This window comes from Pieris rapae, chromosome 20, assembly GCF_905147795.1.
Source record: "Pieris rapae chromosome 20, ilPieRapa1.1, whole genome shotgun sequence".
NCBI lineage: Eukaryota > Metazoa > Arthropoda > Insecta > Lepidoptera > Pieridae > Pieris > Pieris rapae.
Window position 1 is genome coordinate 1,855,451 of NC_059528.1, and position 25,933 is coordinate 1,881,383.

General features: G+C 37.4%; 1 protein-coding gene across 3 annotated transcripts in view; it reads left to right on the plus strand.

Moving 5' to 3' along the window:
• LOC110993133 (protein scarlet) overlaps positions 1–25,933 on the plus strand; it is a 58,985-nt gene continuing 33,052 nt past the window's right edge. For 2 of the 3 annotated variants that reach the window (XM_045632502.1, XM_045632501.1), the window contains exons 1-4: positions 1–190; positions 18,793–19,031; positions 21,436–21,484; positions 24,230–24,413. In XM_045632502.1, coding sequence (XP_045488458.1) covers positions 18,815–19,031; positions 21,436–21,484; positions 24,230–24,413 — 450 coding nt within the window. In that variant the 5' untranslated portion in view covers positions 1–190; positions 18,793–18,814. Of the gene's footprint in view, positions 191–15,487; positions 15,610–18,792; positions 19,032–21,435; positions 21,485–24,229; positions 24,414–25,933 lie in introns of those variants that run through there. The other variant, XM_045632503.1, reaches the window with a different exon arrangement.

Here is a 25,933-nt window from a genome sequence, read left to right on the forward strand (position 1 = left end):
CGTTGCAACTCGCGGACTGAGCGCGTCAGTCACACACGTGACAGGAACTATAAAATTAATTATTTTTGAATTAAAATAATTTATTTTAGCAGAATAATTTGTGCAGTTGTCATTTAGTGATTAGTAGTGATTTTTTAATTACGTTAATTGTTATATTTGTGTTATAAACACCGATTTCACGAATCTTAATGTAAGTAAATAAATGTTAATATACACATTTAATCTAAATTGTATGAACTGATTTGTATGAAAAATTAACTGTGGCTAGGTTTTAGACTTTTTCCGGAAGATTCCTATTGATAAAAGTTGCGCAATCTTAACCAAGCTGTAGCAAAAAACTATTCTCTAAGTATAATTAATGCTCAAGCGAATAGCGTAAACGAGTTTAATATTTTATGTAAATGTAGATTATTTATTTACAATAAAAACCTAATAAGAAACACGTCAAGCACGTGTCTCATTAAGTAAATGTAGATTTTTAAAGATAACATTAACAGTTACAGACTTCCCGAAATAACTAATAATAATAATAGCCTTTATTCAGATACATTTTACATCATATATTTTATATACATTTAAACAAATTTCCATTTTAATCCAATTCTGGTGCATCTGTGTGCCCTATTTTGGCAAAGGCCTCCTCCAAATCCCGCCATTCCTCTCTGCACTGTGCCACTCTCTGCCATGTACCACCCGCCGTTTCTTTAATGTGGTCAATCCACCTTCTCAGTTGTCTCCCTCTTTTGCGTTTGCTGCTTGGGCACCAGTTAAGCAGTTTTTTGCTCCACTTTTCTGTACCTCTTGCGATGATCATAAAATCATAGAAGAAAACCCGAAATAGCTATTTGACTATAAAAACTACAAGTCTAAAGGCAAATACGTAATTACTAGTGCCTGATTTTCTATTTAATTTCTACTTAATATTATAACGATTTAAATATATTGTGTAATGCTTAGCTGGTTTACGCCCTAAGGAGAATTATTTTAACTGGTTTGGGAATCACATTAAAAAACTAGACCAACTCTTCGTAGAATAAAAATAAAAGGTCACTTCTGAAGCCTATCTCCATCTTTTTAGCATTAATGGTTTTTTTATCGTGCTGTATATTTTGAAATTATTATTTGTGAATAGATTTTATAAATTTTTAAAGTTGAATGGATAAATGAATTTGCTTGAAATTAATGGATTTCGGAATTATAGATTCGTGATATTTAATTCTGATTTCTATTATATTAATAATACAGTTATAACAGTATTTTTTAATTAGGCATGTTAAAGCACGTACAGTTTTACTGGATTACTTGACTGAATCAAAGTGCAATGCAAAACCAACGTCTCGCATACTTTGTAGCAAGTATCATCATGAGTTGAAATATATACAATATAAGACATTTCTACAGTGATTTTTAAAGAAAGATTTCAATTATAATATTTGTGACAGAAGTCGATGGACATAATAATGTACCAAGTATTGTACACATTGAAAAGGTCTACAGAAAAGTCCGTAATTATATATGTCTATCTCTTATGGATAACCCACAATAACTTTTTTTTTGTCATTTACTTTTTACGACAAATAATGGCTAATTTTCGAAGCGATTTTAACCAATACAGCATTAATCCTTAACCAATTAAATACCTTGAATACATTGTTCATTTAAGAAATATCTATACAGCCCATTACAGCTTATTTAGCAGCGATCGAATGCGTATATTATCGGAGCTTTCCAGCGACGGAAATAACAATACATAATAAAAACCTGCTTTTCATCAGCATTGCACCCGTGCGAAGCTGGGGCGGGTCACTAGTGTTTTATATAACAGAATTGGCGAACGAACGAAAACCTAGTCAATTGTCAAATGAATCTACGTCATGTATTATATATAATTAATTATATAAAGGTATACTCGAATCGCTATTGAAGTAACCAGTGTCAGCACACGTGACAATGACGATTGTTTTTTTTAAGTTATTATCGAAGTTATATAAAGAATACCGCATGTAAAATAAAATGTTTCTTCTTCTACTACCTCAAATTGCGTATGTCGGACGAAACGAACTGGCAATGAACTATTTATAAAAGTAATAGAGACCACATGTGTTACCTAATACATCTTATATCGGATTTATAATAGGTAAAGATTTGTATTGTATATACAAAAGTTTGTAAAAATAATCACACAATTAGATCACTATATACCCGAGTAACATTTATTTCCTAAATGTTAATAACAAATATTTTTAGTCTGCTTTTCAGATACATGAATATTCATAATTTTAATGTGGCATGTAGCATCTATTTTCTATTAAGTTAAAAACGATTAATGTTTTATTTATTTACATGATCGTGTCAATTTGTTGGTTATGAGCCATCGTAGTTCAGTCACGCACGCCTTTAACCGACTTCAAAAAAAGCTATTTTGCTTTATATACACTATATATATATAGTGTCCACAGCTCTATTGTTTGTACTTAAGCAAGATGGGAGATAAGATAAGTTATACTGCTATGATAATAAACCTTTCTTAGCAATCACTCTACCTGTTGGTGCCGTACAAATCCTTTATGTTTATCGCGTTTAAACGAACATTTGCGGCCGAGAGACTTCATTTTAGTAAGGACAGGATGTTATCAGGACCAAGCAGAAATAATAGGTAAAATCGAGTTTTCGTTAAAAAATTATTATGTCCACTCCATGGTTTTTGGAGACATGACAGCGCTGAGTATCACTTCCATATGTCCAATATATAGCTTTTGACAGGTTGGGTGTGACGGAAGTCACGCAGAAGAGTAAGATTCAAAGCCGAAACGGTATATCGTAAAAAACCGTCGAATTTAATTATGAACAACTTGTATTTGAAAAGGGAAAATCTGCTTTCGTAAGTTTAACTGATATAATCGTATTCACGTACTAATAATAAAATTAGTGAAGCAATGCCTATACAGTATTCCTTTAAAAGTGTACTCAAAAGTAGACTATTGTTTTCGTGACACGAGAAATTATACTTATATCAGCTTTGTATGTAATTTTAATAAATATAATATTTTAATTATGTAATACTTTTAAATAAGGAACAAAACTGCATTTAATAATGTGGACTCCTGCTACATCTCCATTCTCCACAGTATCTGCCTAATAATTAACCAATCAAAACAAATCAAAAATCATTCATTCATGTAGGTAGCACAATGTACAAATGTACACTTATGTACGTCAAAAAAAAATACACATTGAATGCTTCAAATTTTACATTTACTGCCAGTTCTCAAATCAAGAGCGTAGAACAGAAGAGAAGAACTGGCAATAAACTCTCCGCCACCCTTTTCAATCGTCAATTAAACATAATCTTATTTGTTCTAAAACCATAATTTATTTATCATTTCAGGTCTTCTATAATCGATTAGAAGAAGAAACCCTAATTTGAATAACGATTTATTCGATAGTTAAAATTCTTTAGGTTTCTTAACTGTACCGGTTTAAAATTTTCAACGCTAATGTTATGCAATACCGAGCAGTGTTGGACTAGTGGGTTCAGCGGGCGACTCTCATACCTGAGGTCGTAGGTTCGATCCCCGGCTGTGCACCAATGGACTTTCTTTCTATGTGCGCATTTAACATTTTCTCGAACGGTGAAGGAAACATCGTGAGGAAATCGACATTTCTTAGACCCAAAAAGTCGACGACGTAGGACGAGGTACGACGAATGTTATGCAATGATTTTATCTATGATTTGTAAAGGTAAATATTTAAATATACAAAGGTACAAAAGGCTTTTCTTGAATGATAATTGATAGGATCTCTTTAATAGTTTTATGAACTATCGAACTACTTTATAATTTGCAATGTTCCGGTACAAATTATTTTTTTGTATACGCATGTATAGTAGCGAAAACTGAATAATATTGACTAAATAATAAACCTTTGAAGAAACTTACAACTCACGACAACAGATGGCGTTAATGACACAACGCTTTAATCTATAAAAGAGTTAATCTGTCAACTTGATTTGGCTGTCTCTCTCTAGCCACGGTTGACAATTTAAGTTTAAATTATTTAAATGATCTTATTTCGCTAATTTAGGGTACGTTGTTAAAATTTCATATTTAACGTTTATTTAATTAACTAAAATACAAATCAAACTGTTACAGTTGTACTTACAATAACTTGTTTACTTTTTTCGCGCTCTTTTCAGCAAGAATTTATCATTGGCACCCAATTGCTGTCTTCCGCGCTGCACCCGTGGGTGGCGCCGGGAGCCCCGTTACGCCCGTGGGCTTGCGGGGGGTATCAGTTTCGCGCCCCGCTCAAGGGCGGGGTGGTCGTTGTGGCGGGCCTGGAGCGGCCCTGGGTCTTTTAGGTGCTATGTAGCGTCTTGGCTGCAATGTTGTTGTAAGTCAGCGGGGGTGGAGAATGCGTAGGTACTTCTTTAGGTATCGGAGTCCTCCTCGCGCACTAGCTCGCGCGGGAAGGATCGGCGGTGGTCGGGAGGCCTGGTGTGGAGCGGGGCGAGATTCTGGAGGTGCTGGAAGCCGGAGGCGTCCGCACGCTCGAACATGCGTCTCGCCAGCGCGCTGATAAAGTCATCCAGGCTCTCCTGTTTGAGGTCACGTTGAATGGTGGAATTCCTTACGTAGCGCGGCGCGTCGACTATACGCCGCAGTGTGGTACTCTGCACGGCCCGCAACCGACGTCGGTGCGTCTCGGCCGCAAGCGCATACCACGCGGGCGCCGCGTACGTAAGGTGCGGTCTGAGGTATTGCTTGTAGAGCGCCAGTTTGCGCTTTATAGGCAGCGATGACTGCAGCACAGGGCGTAGTTTCACGGCAACCGCCTTTGCGCGGCCCGTGGCTGCAGCGATGTGGTGGCGCATTGTGAGGCCTCGGTCCAATGTGACGCCTAGGTAGGTTGCTTTGGGGCGCCACTGGATCTCGACCCCTTGTAGCTGGAGCGGTGGCGGGAGATGTCGCCGGCCAAAGACTATGGCCTGGGTCTTGGCGGCATTTGCGGTCAGGCGCCGCTCAGCCAACCAGGCGGGAAGGGCATCCAGCGACCTCTGCAGCTTGACGCCTGCGTAGCGCGCGTTGAATGCCGTTGCGATGTAGGCGGTGTCGTCCGCAAACAATGACACCGCACACCCCGCAGCGACTGGAACATCATCGGTATAAATAGAGTACAGGCTCGGTGACAAGCAGCTGCCCTGCGGGACCCCCGCGGTGATCGGCCGGCAGCTCGACTTCACCCCCTCGACGGAGACGTGGAACCGCCGGTCGAGAAGGAAGGAGCGGATGATAGCCACCACGCGCCGCGGGATGTCGGAAGCGAGGAGCCTGTGCACAAGTCCCGCGTGCCAGACCCGGTCAAAGGCTTTCTCCATGTCGAGAAATACTGCAGCCGCCGCCTCTTTCTTGTTAAGAGCGGCGGTGATGTCGTGCAGTACTCTCGACAGCTGGAGGGTGGTGGAATGTTCACTTCGGAATCCAAACTGTTCGGGCCTCGGAGTAAAGTGTCGCCTGATTGTCGGCAGCAACATGGCCTCGAACAGCTTGGATTGCGTGGCGAGTAATGAGATAGGGCGATAACTCGCCGGGTCGAAGACGCTTTTGCCCTTTTTGGGCAACATGATAACTTTTGCCTCCTTCCAGGCTTCGGGGAAGTGTGCGGTCCGGAGGATCGCATTGAAGAGACGCATAAGCGTCACCACCGCACGGTGGGGCAGGTGACGCAGTGCTGCGTTTGTGATACCGTCTGAGCCGGGGGCCTTCCTGAGCTTGAGCCGCGCTGCTTGTTTCTTGACGGCGCTCGGCGAGAAGAACAGCACCTCTTCGTCTGCCGGTGGAGGGGCGCCCAGCTGCTCGGCGACGGCGGTCTCGACCTCTAGCGCACGGGCTGGGTCCTCCGCAGGGTTAGGGGAGAACTGGTGTTGAAGGTGGTCCGCGAACAGCTCGGCGCGGCCCTCGGCGTCGTAGCGCAGTGTGCCGTCCGGGTGTCGCAAGGGGCGGATGGGGTCGGCTGTGCCATTGAGACGCCTGCAAAGGCGGTGCAGCCGTACCCAATCCGTGCTGGCCTCATCAAGGCCGCGGTCCCACGACTCGGAGGCGTGGTCGTTGAGAGCAGCCTTGACCCGATCGGCGAAGGCGTGCAGTTCTGCACGCATGCGCGGACAGCGGGTCTGTTGCCAGCGTCGACGTAGGGCGCGTTTGCGGCGGATGAGCGCCAGCAAACGGGGCGGCAACTGTTTGTACGTGGCTGGTAGAGGACGCTCGGTGGTAGCTGCGTCCAATGCACTCTGTAACAGTGTGGTAAAGGATGCAGCAAGTTCGTTAATAGCCGCTGGGGTGACGGGTGGGCGCGGCTGGGGTTCGTCATTTAGGGCTCGCTCGAAGACCCTCCAGTCAATGCACTTCCGGCGAAGCGGTGTATGAAGTATCATGTTCGGTGAGGAGTTCACCAGAGTGACAACCACGGGAAGGTGATCGGACCGGAACTCGTCGACGATCACATCCTGCGTCATCTGGCACGTCAGTCCCTGGTGGACCACGATGTCAATGGTGTCCTCTCTGTGGCTGGCTTGATCGGGGTAGTGTGTCGGCACGTCTGGGCCGGACACTGAAAAGTCCAGCGTCTCGGCGTCGTGCAGCAGGCGCCTACCCCTCGGGTTTGAAGTTCTCGAGTTCCACGCCGGGTGCTTCGCGTTCCAATCCCCAGCTATGACGCAGGGATGGGCGGCAGCGAGGAGCTCTTGGAGATCTGTTGTGGTATACCGATTGTTGGGTGGCGCGTAGACCGCGAAGAATCCAGTGGGGCGACCTGCGAGTTGTAGCTCCACGCCGAGGGCATCGCATTCGGTTACCACCACATCTGGCAGCAATCTGTGTGGTATCCGGCGTCTCACCATGACCGCCAAACCACGGTAGGCGTAACCACGGGCGTCGACACGGTGCTGGCGGTAGACTTCGTAACCCGGCATGCGGAGTCTAGCTGTGGCGGCTAGGTGCGTCTCGCTGACCAGGGCGATGTCGATGTCCTGTGAGCTGAGTACATGTTTTAGATATGTGACCTTACCCGCGAGGCCACGCGCATTCCAGTGTAGGAGCCGGAGGCCCCCCATTATCGTCGACTGCGGCCTCGGGTTGGGCCCTTGAAGGCCGATGCCGCTCTTCTGAAGAGCGCGGCTGGGTTGTCCCCGGCTTGTACAGCCTGGAGAATATTGGCGATCGCCGACAGCGCCTCCTCCATTTGTGGCCGGCGCGCGCGGGACCTGGTGCGCGAGCGCGAAGATGGTGCTGTGCGAGGTGGTGCAGTGGCAGCGCGTTCATGAGCTGGTGTAGGTGTAGTAGCTGCGGTGGCGGCGCGGTTGGCGACGTCGGTGGTGACTGCATGGAGCGCGGCAGCGCGGCTTGCCTCCTGAGCGGCAAGCGAGGGTGGAGCACGACCTCGTCTGCGGCCACCACGTCTTGTGCGGTGCCGCACGGTGATGAAGTCGTCCGCTTCGCCTGTAGGGGCGACGCCAGACGTCGAAGGAGCGGCCGCTGATGTCGCACTCGTGGTCTGCTGAGAAGTTTCTTTTTGTGGTTGCTCGTGGCGTTGGCGCAAGGGGCGAGAGGGCGCAGTTCGGGCAAATGTGCCCGCGCGCCGGTTTTGTTCCTCCTCCTTGCGGACCGGGCACGACGAATGGCAGGCGGGGTGTGGGCCCCCGCAGTTGGCGCAAGTCGCCGGCACGTCCCTCGGTCTCGTGCAGTCCGCCGCGCGATGCTCCCCTGCGCAACGAACGCACGCCATTCGTCGATGACAATTAACCGAAGAGTGCCTAAACGATTGGCAACGATGACACTGTGCAGGGCCCTGCTTCCCGCGCCAGGCTTCAATCGTTACCCCTGTCATGTAAAGCAGCTCGGTTATACTGTAAATGGCAGGGGTGATGTCAGGTGTTCGCCGCAGGACGGCGAGAAAAATGCACCCTGGTCGACCTTTTCTGGCACGAATTGGGCGTATGTACTCAGGCTCGTATCCAAGGGCTCGTAGCGCCTGGGCCAGTTCCTCGGGGTCGGTGGTGACTGGTATTCCCCGGATCGCCACCTTGAGGTCCTGCTCCGCTGGAAGAGAGTATGAGAACCAAGAGACCCGGCGGTCCTCCTTCTCCAGGTCTGTGAGGTAGCGCTGGACCACCCGGTACTCGTCAGCTGTTTCGGGAGATATACGGTAGCCCTTACCGTATGCCCTGGTGTTGGCGGAACGTCCAAGCAGTTGGCTGATCCTCCCCAAATGATGTACATAATTGGGGAGGAACTCGATCACAATGGGCGGATATGATGGCTTCTTCGGGGCCACAGGGGCCCTGGGGGGCTGTGCGTGGACCGTAGGTGCGGTCACCATCGCTGCGTATGAGGAGGGCGCCACCAGCGCAGGGGCGGCGTCGTCGTCAGCAGGAGCAACGGGAGCAGCAGGTCCAGGTGAGGCACCGGTGGCACCAGGGGGTGCGTTGGCGTTCCCCGCCCTGCCAGCCAAAGGGGCGGCGGGTGGCGGAACAGTTAAAGGTGGCGGCTGGACTGGAGGTCCCAGGTCAAGGCGGCGACCTGGCGCCAGCCGAGGGTCCCCAGTGGAACCTGGAGTAGCTGCTGTGGGTGCCACAGCACATGGGCGCTTTGCCACAGACTCACCTTCCGAGCCGGGGTCAACGGCTGAAAACGGGCGGCGTACAGGGGTGGCAGGGGTGCGCGCTGGGAAGCGACACTCGTCGCGGATCAGCGCCAACTCCCGCTGCTCGGCTTCGGTGAGCGGCGACTCTAATATGCCGCTGTTGCGTAGCGCTTCTTCACGCGATTTCGCGTACCGGGCCATAGCGCGCAGCATCCCGCGCGACGCGAACGAGCATGCGGCTGACTGAGCCAAAAAGATCAAGTCTGACTCGAATGCCGTCCGCGGCGAAGACGTGGCACTAGTACCCGGGTCGCGATCGAGCATTCGCAACAGTTCGTCAATACCAGAACACTCACTATTTGTTACGGACGCGCGGCGTTGGCACACGGCCCGCGTCTCGGTGACATGCGGCGATGTCTCGGAATGTACAAATGACGTCACAGTAGACACAATTTGTTGCGGGGCCCGCGGGGCGGGCGGGTCGGATTGTATGACGCTATCGGTGGCGCGAGGCGATGACTCAACGCTCAGGAATGCGGTCTCGGCCGGCGTAACGTCGGTGGCACGCCGCGATATCGCCGCTCCGTTTGATGACGTCACGGCCGACGTAGCGACGGAAACTTGCGGGGTGCGGTGAGGGAGGGCTATGCGTACCGTTTTCTTAATCCTAGCCGCTGGAGTTAGGTCACGTTTTTGATGCGACGGATGACGGTCCCTGGGGACTTCTAGGGATCGGCTGCGGCTCGTCTGCTGCGAAGCTGGCTCCGCAAAGCTGTACAAGCTTGACGCAGCTTGCTGCTTCGCTGCGGGCGAGCTGTGCGTTGTGTCGCGCACTTGGAATGATGGTCCGGCTGTGGCGGCGGCTGCCTCAGCATCCGCAGGTGGCCTCGCTCGACTGGCATAGGAGCGTGGGCGCTGCGGGCGGGGCGGCTGCTTATCATCGCCGATCTGCGGAGTGCGCTTCATGTTATAAAAATAAAAATAACTTAACTGAAGCCAGGAGGCTGTCACGCACGACCCGAAACTACCGGTACATTGCGCGCTCCACCGCTTTTCCCGAATCCCAAAGGGTTACAGGATAGGCGGCGAGCGGGCGTCACCAAATAGTAGCTTCAGCTGGTTGTGACTGCACCTCAGGGCAACTATTACGTGCTTTTCAATAAAAGCCGCGATAGTTAATAAAAATAAAATCGGGTCCGAATGCGCGCAATCGACACGTGCGTTGCGTTAGACAGCCGGACGGCGACCATCTATCATTGGCAAATAATTCTTTAGTAAAGTACACCTCTGAGTTAATAGGTAGCGCTTGCTACATTTTGTCAGTGTTTTAATCGACCCGTGACCATCTTTATATGCGGAAATTTTTGACAAGTTGTAGCTTATATTATTTTAAATAATGACCACCTTAATAATGCTAATCTTCGAATTCATTTATTATATAAAAAAGTGCGTACAAAGTACACATCTCAGAAGTGAAACTTCTTTGTAAATCAATTATTACTGAGGCCCCAATAAATGATCATCTACCAGTATATGATCATTCTATGTACATGTACATATTTGTATATCCAGATGATAAGAAAACTGTAGTTTTATGGAAAGTCCGATGAAATTGACATTCGACAGTTTAACCAAAATTTTAAAACTTAAAAGTTTTTGACAGTTATTTTACTTTTTGAATTAAAAAAAATTAATATATGGCTATATCCGACCTAGATTTTTAAGCGTTCTAATGCGGTTTCATTATGCATTTATATATCATAGGTCAGTTAAATTATTAAAATTAATAATATGTAAAGTCAAAATAGTATAACACATTATACATAGATTTGTATAGGTTCAAGTCAAGATACGATTCTAAGGAATGTTCAAGACGACATTCAATTATACATTTCAATACATTAATAATAAATAAATAATATAGATACTAATTTCACTAGGCCCCGTTAAAGGGCAGTCACATTTGGGTCTCTGATTATGATATATATGTATACTAGCGGATCCGACAGACGTTGTTCTGTCTACACGTCTTTAATTTCAAAATTTCAATTTTTAATAAGCCATTTTGATGAAAATTATTATTCAAATGTTATGACAATATCTAACGATCCAGCACATGGTCACACACGATATAACACAATGATAACAAAACTTTTTTTAAATTTCGGGACAGACTAAAATTAAAATTCGAATATTATTTAAAATTTGACACTGCGATGGTAGCGCCGTCTGTCGGATCCAATGTAAAACATTCCAAAATCAACAACAACTAATAAATTGAAAATTAATTAAAAAAACATTGTCCAGCGGACAAAATTGTGAATCTAAACCATTCCCAGATCCGCTTGAACACACACAAAAAATTGCGTCTAAATCGGTCCAGTCGTTTAGGAGGAGTTCAGTCACATACACACGCACACAAGAAATATATATATTAAGATAACAAATGTATAGGTGTATCAAGAAAATCCTTATTTAGCGTAGTTGTAATATAATTACTTAGAACTGCATCATTACCAAGTTGTCGACTGCAATGACTGCTCTATAATTATTATAATATTATAATCTATATACCACGAGGTTTATTTTATGTATAAGTCGTAATGTAATTAACACATAATAATAATCTAATCTTTATAGTTTTTATGTTATATCGTCATCATTTTCTTGAAGCGGTTCAGAATTTTAACGAGTAGTTAAAGTCACTGACTGATCAATCATTAAAACTCTTCTAGCAGACAAATCAAGACTTGGAATTAACCTTCTCCCAAGGAAATTTTACAATATTTCTTACCAAGTAATTACTGTAATTAAATAATCTACACATTTATCTGATGTCACTCAAATAATATAATCGCGGATACGACCATAATTGGCTTCTGAAACCTTAATTACGGAATTAAAAAAGCTTATAATGCATTGGATCTCGGCACTTTTACTGAAACATTTACGGTTTGATAGTTCGGTTTTGTTGCCATGGTTACCAAATTTGTATAATAAAAAAACATCTTATCATTTTATTTTTAACTTTTTTTTATTGTAAACATGTATCTGTTTTGTTTCAAAATACATAAATAAATTATATCCATAATAATATATAAATAAATTAAATCAGGTTCTAACGTATCTGATTTTAACCGCAAAACACTGAATTGTTCACACTTTTCAACCTTGGTCGAGACCTAGATACGAGAACTTGTATCAATGTAAATCATACATTTTATTTCCACACCGAAATCGTTATTTTAATTAAGGTACTTAAAACTTCAATTACAAGGTAGAGAGAAAGTGACGTTTAAATTAAAAATTAAAGTAAAAATACCAAACATTCTATTTTAACAGTTCAAGCAACGAAATGTTCCCTTAATAATCAATTAACAAGTCAGTGGAAATATTTATGTCTTGGTCTCAGATTGCATGTTTCTCTAATGCGACTTCCAACAAGGTTGCGTTAAACGTTTAACGCTCCTGGGAAGGGGAATAGAAAGAGACAGAGCGAGAGTAAATGCTTCCTGTTTTCATTACATTAAGTTATTTTTTATAAACTATTAATTACTTAAACACAGTGTAATAGTTGCTACTTACAAACATTTTGTAAAACAAAAACTTGGCGATTAAAAAGAGTGGCGGAGAGTTTATTGCCAGTTCTTGCCGTCCGTTCCACGTCCTGGATTTGAGAACTGACAGTAAATATAAATAAAAAACATTTAATCTGTATTTCTTTATTGACGTTCCTAAGTGTACATCATGTTACTTAAATGAATAGATTATTTTCAATTTGAATTTGTCTTATATTATAGACAATATTAGTCTGAAGATTCTATTACATATAACTTAGCATTATTTTACACAAATGGGCAATTAATTAAAGTGAATTGGAGTATAATTTTACGTTATAAAACTGGAAATTTAATCTTATAATCTTATAAGATTTCACATTATTTTTTAAATACCGAAGAATTAATATTTATATATTCATTTGATATTATTATAACTGTGATATTTGTCGTAGTATCGTTTACTAATTAACGTCTGCTAATTATAATGAGGTACGAAAGACTCATCGTCTTCAACGCTATACAGTGTCATAAGAGAAGCGCTGGACAGAAACCGGTGGAAGCAGATAGTCCGCTCTAGATGTTTCTTTGCTGACCACGACGCTCAGACATGAGCATGACTAAAGAGAGAGAGACGAAAAGTTTTTTTGGTACCTCATTATAATTATTGGGAGTACAATTTTATTCCCTTATACATAGACTGAATCAGTCTATATGCAATTTCTGTGAGATAAAGAAAGAAAAGTTAGTACTTTAATACTGCTTTTCGGTGAAATTAGGCTGATTCATTATTTAATGATTCGATGTGTCAATTTTGAGAGAGAATAAAAATTAGTATAATAGAAAGTAAGCGATAAATAAATATCAGACATTGATTTATGGATTTAATTTTTACGTTCGAAAATTTTAAAGTGGATTGATATTATTAATAGCACAAATGATTCCGGTTTATACCGAGATAGTTAATTTAGTAGCTAGTACAGAAATCCCTGTAAGATTTTTTTTTTAATAACGACTTGGTTTTGTATTTAGTTGTGCAATTATTTAATCAATTACCATTTAAATTAAAATTAAATTCGGAATATAAGAGCGTTTAACAAATTCAAAGAGGCATTAAAGATGCATGTTAGAGTGAACACAGACGACTAAAATTGGGACGGCTAATGGCGTGTATCTCGCTTATACATATAAAGTTTTTCATGTAAATAAAATACATTTTTGTAATAAGAAATAAAGTTCTTTAAACATAGTATATTCTACGTCGACCTTTTGTGGCTACCGAAACTACACTGGGAATAAAATCCAGGAACTTGGGGTAAGCCAAAGAGACGGTAAATAAAAACTATAATATTATTTCATATGTCCAACCTAACCAACTTATAGAACTGAATTTAAGTTTATTCTGAGCTTCGTATTTCAATGAAAACAGGTACGCAAGCATCAAATAATATAACCGATAAAAGCTTTTATAATCTGAATAATTGAGATAAAACATTGATCTAGAAACAAATGTTAAACCTCCGAAATTCTCATGAATATACATTAAGAACGAAAAATATATCAATATTTATGTGTACCGAATTAACATGGCACAAGTGGCACGTAGCAATACAAACTGGAAGTATAAATTGTATGTTTGCTTAAAACTGAGGTTAAACAAAAAAAGCTAACGTGTTCGTTCGTTTTTATTGAACGGAAGTATCGTGTATATGTGATTGGATAGAGAAAAAAATATTTATTACATCACAACATTAATAATAAAAGATAATACTAAATGTAGTTTTAATCTGGCCTCAATACGATTGCAGTGGACATGAGTTTGATTATAAAGAAACACATTTCTCTTATTTGCCAATGAATGTGTTGAAAACAGTTTAGTATGCATTATAGTCATTAGTTATACATTTTAGTCCTGCTTAGAATCTAGAATGTCTAATTTTTATATACAAAGTTGAAATTAACAACCGTTTTATACTTTGTAGAACTCGCAGCGTGGTAGATTTTCTGTTCCTAAAATATAAACGTTTGTGCTGATATTGAGAGCAAATAAAATCCTCCCTTAACTTTGTTATTAACGTTAACTAGTATATTATAAGTTTAATATCTATAAATAGGGTCGAAATTAATGCAAAAGTACTGGCGGAATAATTTTTAAATTCATTAAATCTCCAAACGTATGATGATAGAAAATTAAATATTTATATCTATCATTTCAGATTGGTCCAATTTTTTGTAAAGAACATTCTCCTCTTATACAGGCCGGCAACACATCAATAGTGTGTATTTGTTGACTGCCTTTTATGGCTCTTGCGTTCGATCATTTGCTTTATAATTAAATAAAAGATGTTATGCCCATGATGTATTGTCGTCTAGTCTAGTATTAGCTTCACGTTGATTCTATTATGATTAATCCTAGCAAAGAATTTTGTTAAACATTTAAATGACGTTTGATTTACATTAAATTTTACAGTTTTGACAAAATCGCTGGCATGTTACGCAACACGCTAAGAATAAAAACGGACCATTCACTTTATTTGCAAACCAAATTAGCTGCGTAGCTGTTCGTAGCATTAACTCAAGATAAATTATTTTTAAATTCGACAACTGCATTAACGTAGAAACGATAGTTTTAAATTCGAATTAAAAAAAATTACGTTGTATTAGACTCTTTACTTCTTTCCAACAGATAAACATTGTTAAATTTTTTGTCAATTGGTGTCAGAAAATGACATACAATTACTATAGTATGAATTTCGACCGTGCAAATTAGTTTCGAAATATTACGAATAATATTAGTAAATCATAATAAAATTTAGATTTGTTTAGATTTTTTTCGAAACCCGCTAGAAAAAATATTAATGCCTCTACCTGAATTGAAATATGTTTATCACCTTATAAAACACTAAAACCACATAAGTGCTTATATGAAATCAAGCTCCTATTGCACGCTTGATACCGCAGTTAAGTTTTCTTGATGCACCAGAGAACGACCGATTTTAAAAGCGTATGGAAGTAATATACTGTGATGTACCTTGACCGATTTTGATGAATTTTTAAGTGTTTTCAAGTGGATTCGAGAATGGTTTAGATTAACATTTAAACGATTATTTATTTTATTTTAGGCGTTAACTGGACATCTCTCGCCTCTGCTTATTAATAAAATTTAGTTGGACTTAAATGAATAAATAAATAAATTAATGGTTGATTTGGCTGTATATTTAGTGGGCATTTATTTAATAATATTGTTGCAAAAAATCTAGTTATATCGTTAGAGGTGGTTTCGTCAACCTCTCACTGTAGTCGAGGCTTGACTGTATCTTTGCCATTATTGGTGTAGTTAAAGCACAAAGTGGACGCCTCTACCCAAATAAATATTTCTAGATGGTGCTCAATTAAGTTAATTCCCAGCCAGGTCAGTATTATTATAGAAATCTACGCGATATTTTAAGATAATGTAGTTTTGCTTAAATTGATTTGTGTTTGACTTTTTTATTTATAAATTTTACTGAAAATTTTTGTATTGCAAATTAAGTATTTAAATTTTTGTATTTAACCTTACAATATAATAATATTGTTGTATTTTATCGATATTAATATTAATTAAAATACTTCACAATCTTTATAATTTTTTTATAAATTATTTTCTAAATATTTTTTTAATATAACATTTTCGTTGCTAATGTACTTTAAAAAGAAGCAATGACAAAATATCTGTCGAAATTACTCTTCAATTGAGATCATTGTATATACCAGGATGTGACAACTTGAAGATAATTTTATGTTTTGTAATAACTGTGGCCGTATCTTTCTCAAATATATATTTTACATCTCTGTGACATAGTGCACACGTTGAAGGATTTTATAAATGTATCGTGAAGAAAGAATTAATTACATTCTAAATAAATTAATTTTGAAATAGTGACACAAAAGAATTTTCTCTTATATATATCGACCTATAAATGGTATATATATTATATCAGCAAATTATTATGAAATTATTAAGTACAATATCTATATAATGTACATAAAATTTTTGATAAAATATTTACGCAATACTTGCACCTATTATTTTTCAGATTTGACCGTTTTCCATATTAGTTTGTAAATGCATTTCTATAGCTTTCTTTTATGCTAAATACAATATTTTGCTTAACTAATACATAAACATTTATAACGTCCTCTTTCACAAATTATTAAGAGAAATCGTTATTTGCACCTGAGTAGATTCATACTCAGGTCCTTACTGTAAAATCAACCATTATTTCAATTTTTCCTACAAATTTTAAAAATGTTTACGAGCTGATGTCGCAAATTGGAATAACGTAGTACGAAAGCCCATTTTCAAATTCATTTTGAATTAGATCCACGTACGAACAAAACATAACATATTGAAAGACATGTTTGAATTTGGATGTCAAAACAAGACAGTCTCTTCGCCGTAAAAGAGTTTTGTCTGAAGTCTGTGAGATTTAGAGAAAACAAGTATATGTAAAAAATATTATTTAGAAATCTTAACGGAAAGAAACATAAAAACTTCACACGAAATTTTATTTAAATATTAAGCAACTAAGTTGAACGTAGTTCTGTGCCATATATTTCTGATTTTAGTATCAATAAATTACATATCGTCACGGAGTTGCCATGAAACTTGAGAATGTAAAATTAATAGATTCTGATTAGTCAGCTCTAGTATGGAGCAATAGCTCATCGCTATTTCCAAGGGCCAACTTGGTATTTGTAACTTTTATTTAGGGTTTCATAGTTCCGTACTTCCATACGCTTTTAAAATCGGTCGTTCTCTGGTGTTTTGCATCAAGTAAAACTTAACTGCGGTATCAAGCGTGCAATGGGAGCTTGATTTCATATAAGCACTTATGTGGTTTTAGTGATTTGTAAGGTGTTAAACTTATTTGAATTCAGGTAGAAGCATTAATATTTTTTGTAGCTGGTTTCGAAAAAATCTAAACTAATCTAAATTTTATATAATTATAATGATTTAATAATATTATGCGTATTATTTCCAAACTAATTCGCACGGTCAAAATTCCGTTTTATGAAAATACTAATTTTATGTCATTTTCTGACACCAATTGACAAAAAATATAACAAGTTTATCTGTTGGAAAGAAGAAAATCTGATTTTGGTTACCCTGTTAATGACAGTTTTACAATATTTGAATGTCCTGTTTAAATGTTAATTGAAGTTGTATATAAAATGTAATGTTACACAAAAAACTATATTGCATATTAATATTTCCCTTATTTCGCAGTGGTATTAGCAATTCACACTGTAATTAGTATACAAATTATGGGCGTCAGTATAAAGGCGGGGCTTAATTGCAACTATGTACATAACTGCGCCAATAAGATAAATATGTAGGTATTTTAAACTGAATCTATACTTAATTTTTATTGATATAATTTATAAAGTTTTTTGCTTAACAAATATAATTTTAAATAACCATGCACAGGAAATGTCCGGTTTATGTAAAATTTTATAGGCGTACTTAAAGTAATGGACTTTGTGTTACAGTAACTCTTGTTTACAAAACTAGTTGTCAAATTTTGAACAACCTCAAAAGAATGAAGGAGGCTACTAACGCCCAAACCCAATAACCTATCTCAATCCATTTTTGACCATCTGAGGTAGATTTAACCAAATATTGTTAAAAGTGCGCCAATAACCAATTGACGGAGTGTCATAGCTGTCGATACAAGCAATCCATTGTAGGTCGTAAAGAGCGAAGTGATTGCATTATATCCGTCTCCAAAAATTGATTATCTTCGTAGGGTTTGCTTATCGGGATGCAGATAGGAGATCAATCGATTGTCACGGACATTGAAAACAATCTGAGATTGTGTATTAATTATTGGGTTCGGGCGTAATTCGATGTCTATTTAATTTATTTTGTTTCGTATCTCAAAAGCGATTGATTCCAAATCGTTTTTAAAAACCTATAAATCTCGAAGAAGAGAAAAATATATTTCTCAGTCCAATGCTTTTTTAATTAATTGGGCAACTTTTGTAGCTCTTTAGGTATAAAATAGATGACTCTGAGTATAATCTAAATGAAAATTTGTTACCTTTCTTACTGTAATTTCGTACGTAACTTCGATATACAGACGGAACCACATAAATTTATATACCTACTTCCGAATCTTATTTAGACCATTGAAATACTCGTTGTTGGTTCAGTCCCCCCATGGTACAAATTCTGAGCGGATATCTACATCGCTTTCATTTAAAAACTTATTATTTCTTACTCTAGTGTTTAAAGATGCCAGGTACGACCTGAAGCAAGAAACATAAGTATAGCTGTTAGCAAAAATTTGTGAAATGTTTTACAAGCCGCGAGAGGCTTTATTGTCTTTTGACTATCTATAGTTATAGATACTAAATAAATATTGTCGGATGAGGGGCGCGTTCGAATTACGTGTCTCACAGCACCATCAAAAATTGTAAACGTAAAAAAATCCTTGTCTAAAAAATATATGATTACCTAATATAACAATTAATTATACTCCTTATAAAATATAAGTAGTATAAAACCGCTTTCTTAAGTAAAACGAATGCTAACAAAGTTGTTTTTCCACAGAACCAAATGACGTAGCCCAAAAATGAAGGACCTCGCACTAATGATACCCAAATTGCCCACTCGTAATGTCCTCACCGGAGCTGTGGTCAACTGGGATGATGACGAGATGGCTGGTCTCGGTGACACGCCGGAGAACCTCACTCTGGCTTGGAAAGACCTCTCTGTATATAGGAAGAGGAAGACACAGACCAGCATCTGGCGGTCTGCAACGTATGAGGAAGTTAAAGTGTTGCATGGAGGTAAGATTATCATATATATTTTGAACTATTAAAAACTGTCCACTAGACCGGACCATTTTGAACATTTTTAATTAAATATATACCAGAACAAACTAAATTGTGTATTTATCACATAAGTAGTATGTGATAAAACAGAAAACGTAATCTTGTCTATGATCCGAAAGAATGAAAATTTAAAAATATATTGAAATAATATCTAAATTTACTTAAATAAGAAATTTTATTGAATGAATAAATGGCTGATACACAGCCAATAATTATCTCGAAAACGTCAATGTCATATCACAGAAAGCCATTTCATACAAATCGCTGAGCGACATTGATTAATGATTAATTACGCAAAAACATCACGTTTTTGCGACATAATTGTGAGACATCTGCCAGAGAAAACTATCGTTGTTCTAATGAATGATTTATTCGTTTAAGTAGTTTCGATAGCGAGACTACAGAGCATGTAATAAACGTATAAACGAAGACGTACAAAAAAACTTGAACAGTACTTTTGTTGATTTAAGACGTTAATAAGTAACTTTTTAAAGACCAGACCGATTGGACGTTACATCGCCCCACAGTTTTGTGACATGGTTAACAATTCCAAAAAATCGTAAACCTTAATCTATATACAACATTACATAATCTCTATACATATTAAATTCTCGTGTCACAATGTTAGTACCCATACCCCTCCGAAACGGCTCGACCGATTCGTATGAAATTTATTATGCATATTGAGTAGTAGATCTGAGAATCCGCTACTATCTTTCGAACTCCTAAGTGAGAAGGCGTGTTCACCCCAATACATTTTTTATTTTTAGACAAAACTTTTTTTGTTTTCATTTTTTTATACCAAAATACATTCAACCCTTTATTTTCACTCCTTTACGACTAACCCCAATTTTTTATTTGCTAAACTTATAACATGAACTCTGATGCTCATGTAGAGAATAATCAAAGAAAACCTAAAAAGTTTCCGGAACACCGAACATTCTCTGGGGTAGCAAAGCAAAATGTTCCATGATGGTATGTACTAAAAATTTAGGCTAGGCATTAAGGAGAAACGAAGTTCGCGGGGGCAACTAGTAAAGCATACATAAATCAAGCAATGAAACCTGAAATTTTTAAGCATTTATATTGCGAATATATAAATGCCGCATCACGCATTCTGCTCAAACTTCTCCGAAATGGCTTTAATTAAATTAAATTTCATAGATATTATTATTGTAGATTATCCAAGTTATATTCTCTGAGATATTTTTCCTCTAACTATTATTTATGAAATATCGCAGCAGGTGGTATTTTATTAAATAAAATTGTTAATATTGAAAGCTTGTGAGTGATACCAACTCGTCAAATAGCGCTGCAGGGGTCGCTTTTTTTACTGTTCACACCATTTTCGTAAGAAGCAAAATCATAAATTTTATTTATAGATTTGAATAAATTATTATTGACTACTGCTTACATAACCACTAACCGCAGTAGTTGTAGTAATATTTTATAATTTTTGTATTCTACAGAAATGTTTAAAAATATAATTTTCATTAGTTGAATCAGGCTTTTTTATCGACACACGTTTTGGGTTATATTCGATTCCTTACGTTGTTTTCCTTCACCATACTAGCGATCGAGGAAGTATACGAATTTCTAAGATAATTAAGTTAAATAAGTATAAGATAAATAAGTCTGTTGCTACCCGAAAGATACAATTGTTTACTACGTCTATAATTATGCAGCCGAACTGGAAAATAATAATGAGATGGCAAGTTTTTTAATAAATTTAAATATGCTAATCCTTCCTAGATTTGTACGACCTTGAATCATATAACTGTTTGTATTAATATATTAGTGGTAAGCAGACGCATCCTGACATAAATGGTTTGAAAAAATATCTACGATAGTTTTAACAATAAAAATGTGACTTTCCTACCGGGCGTAGAATTTGGATCACAAATGGCAAACAAGCATGCATTGATCGCTAACGCCTCCATACATATTGCAATAAAACTTTATGTATAATTTTCTGATTGTTTGGTTATGTTCAGAAATATTAAGAACTAAAATGTAATTAAATGGTATTAAAATAAATGTAACGTATGACTAAAAAAAAATCTTCTAGATTTTATATATATATATGTATAATTGTAATCTCGGAATCGGCTCCAACGATTTTCATGAAATTTAGAATACGGGGTCTTTCGGGGGTGATATATCGATTTAGGAATAATTTCTAGAAAATGTCATTTTATTCGTCTTTTATTTTTTATTATTCTGCTGGATCGAAAAATATTATTCATATTTCATCATTTTATTAGTATGTAATTGGTACTTAAATATAATTTCCAAAAAACACCGAGCAAGGCTCGGTCATCCAAGTACTGATAACTTAATGTGTTAAACTTTGTTTTAGTGAGCGGCGTCGTATCTTCTGGCAACTTAGTAGCTTTAATGGGATCAAGGTGAGTTTTCTGTATAAGTTTTCTGTATAAGCTTGTATAAATTTCTGTTTAACAAAAGTTTATCTGTTACATCATACAAGTAGGAATAATTAATAAAAACCAGATAAATTATACACAATCACTTTACCTCACTTTGCTTCTGTTTAACCTTAAAAAATATAACCAGTTCAAAAAGTTAATTTTATACTAAAGTACTAGCGTAAATATCAATATATTTTTGCATAAAGAGAAATCAACAAGAAAGTTAAACAAAAGAAGGTGCGATTCCTCTGCTGTTTTTTTTGGATTATATATCAAGAGATCCCTTTAAAAATTATATAAGTATAATTGTTTAAATTCAGATCTTTATTATTATAAGTAAAGCCGGAATTATTTAAGTTTAAAAAATAAAAATAAAATACTTTATTTTGGAACATAAGATCATCATAGTATCACATATTCAACGTCATTAAATTCGAGCCTGTTAGCATCCCTACTCATCGGCAAAGAAGACAGAGGGTGTTGGCCGAGAGAAAAAGCCGGCGTAAAAAACTAGTACTATTTTAAAAAAAAAAATCCAAAACCCCTTATCTCAAAAATAATTTCTAATTCTTAGGTCTTTCTAACTTATACGCTACGCTCTTCCAAAAGATATCTATCGGAAATTCCATCCCACAGCTCTTCCTTCATAGGCAATTCATTTAGGATTAGAATAAGCTGCCTGAGTCTATACGATTAGCTTCCTCCCTATAGTCTTTTAAAACTCTTCTATATAAATATTTCCTAACCTTATCATATCCTGATCAATCGTGACCTGTGTAATTCTTGTATCTCCTGTTCGTTTTGTAATTCTCTATTTGTAAGATTAGCTTTTTAGTTTTAGTTAGTTTTTATAATATATATATAGTTATTAATAGATTAAGGTTCTATATATTAATATAAATTTATTTTGTTTTTTATATAACTTCTGCACTTCTTGCACCCATCATTTTTTATTTATTTCTTTTCTTACTAGGGTTGCCTGGAAGAGATCGCTTGTTAGCGATAAGGCCGCCCGTTGCATCCCTTGTAACTTATATATATATTGTGTTGTTTGTATTTCTTTAGCAACGGAGTGTAAATAAATAAATAAATAAAAATAAAAGCAAATCATCAAACAATTCTACAATATTTAACCAACTGAGTAATTAGTTTATTTCTAGGAATGTACTAATGAAGCATAATTCAAGCACGCAATGGCATAAGTACAAAGAAATCTCACAAATCAGATATAAAGGCCGCTTATGTATTCATCGTTAGATGGTATAAGACGTTATTCGTTAATTTTACAAAAGGTCTTTGATATTATATTCCTAAAGAAAATAAGTATTTGCCGCGTCTATGCGCACTAAGATAGATTCATTAAAAATGTTACAGCAAAAACACAAATTAAGACGTTCAATATAACGTTCCGATAAAAATTATAGTTACAAAACTAACTTTTTCGAAATAGAAAATTTTTGTTTAGTAAAATTTGAATAATCCAAAATATTTTCACTCGGCCGATCGTGACATTTTATGGTTAGCCATTGAGATTTACTCGTGTAACACACATTTTTATTTCTATTTATACCTTTTTTATTTATTATATTTGTTTATAGTTACGTCCTCGATTTATAATTTTATAGTCAGTATCAGTCTTACCTCTCACTGTTCCCAGTCAATTTCTCCAAATCCTTACGACTGATTTGTGTGCCTTGTCTACTTGGTTAGGATATATTGTAACGAGATAATGTACTCAGGACCTATTATTCTACTATAAGATTGTGTATCGACAGAAACTGAACCGTTGTACATATCCTACTACTGCTATAATTTACCCCCTACGTACTACAACATAATACCTAATAAAATTTGCATAAAACAAATATATAATGTAAATCAGTAAAATATATAATGGGAATACAAAAACAATTATATTCACCTCCAGCTGGTTGTAGTGGCAAAATACAATAAATTATACATTCGTGGATCAAATGAAAACGATTTGTCTATCTATCCACACATAATGGCGTATTTAAGTCACGTATATAGCTTCTTTACATTTTTAAACATTCCGTAATTTGGGAAGAAATTTTAAAACTTTACTAGTTGTAGGGTTTAAATATGATGGTAAAATGAATAATTGTTAAATGGTCAAGTACAGAACGGTAACAGAAAATATAATTGTCACATTTGCGACATGAACATTGTCTTATAAATTCCAAAGGTTCAAAGTCAGCAAAGTTGTGCATATTCCGTCTGTGTGACTAACCTGACTTTCTGAAGAATAAATGAATGAAAAAGAAACGAAAACCTAAAATTGGAAATGTATTTTTATATTTCTATTACTTTATTATTTTCAAATTTATGTTTAATCACATAAATTAATCACTACATCACGACATCAAATATATATGTAGTATATCTAGTTAATAAAAGGGTGTGGAACTAGTGCAGGGCAGGCTACTTCTAATTAATTTGCTATATTTGTTTTAAAATAATTTACGGCGTAAAAAACTCTCGGTACTCTTTTAAAAAAGGCTTTTTCTCTCGGCCAACGAAGACAGAGGGTACCCTTCAAATTCAATGACGTGGAATAAGCGATACCTTGATGAACATAAGGTTCCAAAATAAACGTATTTTATTTTATAATAATTAAAATACATACATAAACTTGTGATGTACTTTAATAAATGAATATTTAAAATTTATTCAAACTTATAATAAATCATATTTTGTTGTTAGTGGAGCCGGTAAGACCACGCTTCTCGCAGCTATAAGTCGTCGAGACAAAAGTGCTACCACGGGATACCTCATGCTGAACGGCCGCCTGGCTGGTGCTGATCTGATCGCCAGGATATCTGGCTTTGTTCCGCAAGAGGATTTGTCCATTGAAGACTTGACCGTTGCAGAACACATGGAGTTTATGGTAAGTTTAGGGTAATTTTATGAATTGAAATTACTACATTGTGACAAATCTTACTCAAAATATTTTTTTGAAAATAGTTTGCTTCCTAATTTTTTTTATATGTGGTATCAGATCAGAATGTAATGGATTATGAGGGACACATAGTAATATGATTGACCTCAAGACGGTACTAATTTGTATGAAACAACACTTCTAAGAAATCGAAATGTTTAAGACGTAGATTTTTATATAAATTCATGGCTCGTCAGACAATCAAATATTGTTCGTTAAAAGACTGACACATGCGCGACACACTAACAAGGGAAATACTGTTTCTCATTATTAGTGTAGTTTGACTATAGACCAATTTAATTAGAAACTGCCTTGTGTCAGGCTTCTTAAAATATTTTGAAAAATAGACTCAGGTATAATGTAGGATAATAATTTTTTTGAATTGAAACTTTTTTAAGCGCATGAGGGTAATTTTTTTACGGATGAAACGTCACAAAGACAAGCTGAGACAAGAGACGACAAGAGAGTGAGAAAGAGAGATCGAGAAAAATCCACGCTATTGGTTGATGTTAACGTTTGATACATACATTTTAGAACTTTAGATGGCAATTCTGTCGCACAACGTCTTGTGCAGTAAACGGAGATTTTATATTTATTTTTATTATCATAAGTAAATAGTGTGAATATAATAATACATGGAGTGAGTACATAATCTATTGCGGCTTTTACCTTAGTAATTATCAATTTACAAAGAAGTTTCACTTCAAACATGTGTACGTTATACGCACTCACTTTAAATAACAAGTAAATAATAAATACATGATACATGCTAATCCTTGAATTCATTGTTCATATTCTGCATCGAAGTTCAAGTTCTGTATATAATTGGGCCAATCGAAGAGTGAATGTGCGTGAGAGAATTCCATATCCACTTTCAGAAGTCACACGCATAACGCCGTTTATCCTATTAGACGATTGTATAATGAAACGATTGAGTTATTACATGAGTACGTGTTCATTTCAACGTAAACTAAATATTGTTAACGATTAATGGGTGTCTATAGGTTGCAATGAAAGCCTTTTTGGGCGTCAAGCAGGCTCGTTTGCCCCCCTATTATATATAAAAAAATATGGATATTTATTTCCAATACTCAAATATACAGTATTAACAATATTCTTATCCTACATGGTAATAATAATAATTGAAAATTGTTTGGGATAATTCTGGCTGTATTTCCTCCCAGTATAGCGATAAATAGTCTCTGATTACTGATGTTATATGTTTGTCGCAGCCATCTTAATTAGCCATTCAATTAACTAGCCGTTTAACTTTAGCCATGTCGACCAAGCAGTTTTAAAATATACCGTCTTCTTTATTTGAAAATATACATTTCCTTCACTGTACGAGCAATATTTTAAACGCATTAGTGAGCGTTCAAGTATTACAAAGAATTAAGTCGCACCAATACAATAACTATGTAGTATGCATCTTGATCGACTATAGATACATAAATAATTTAACCTCAAAT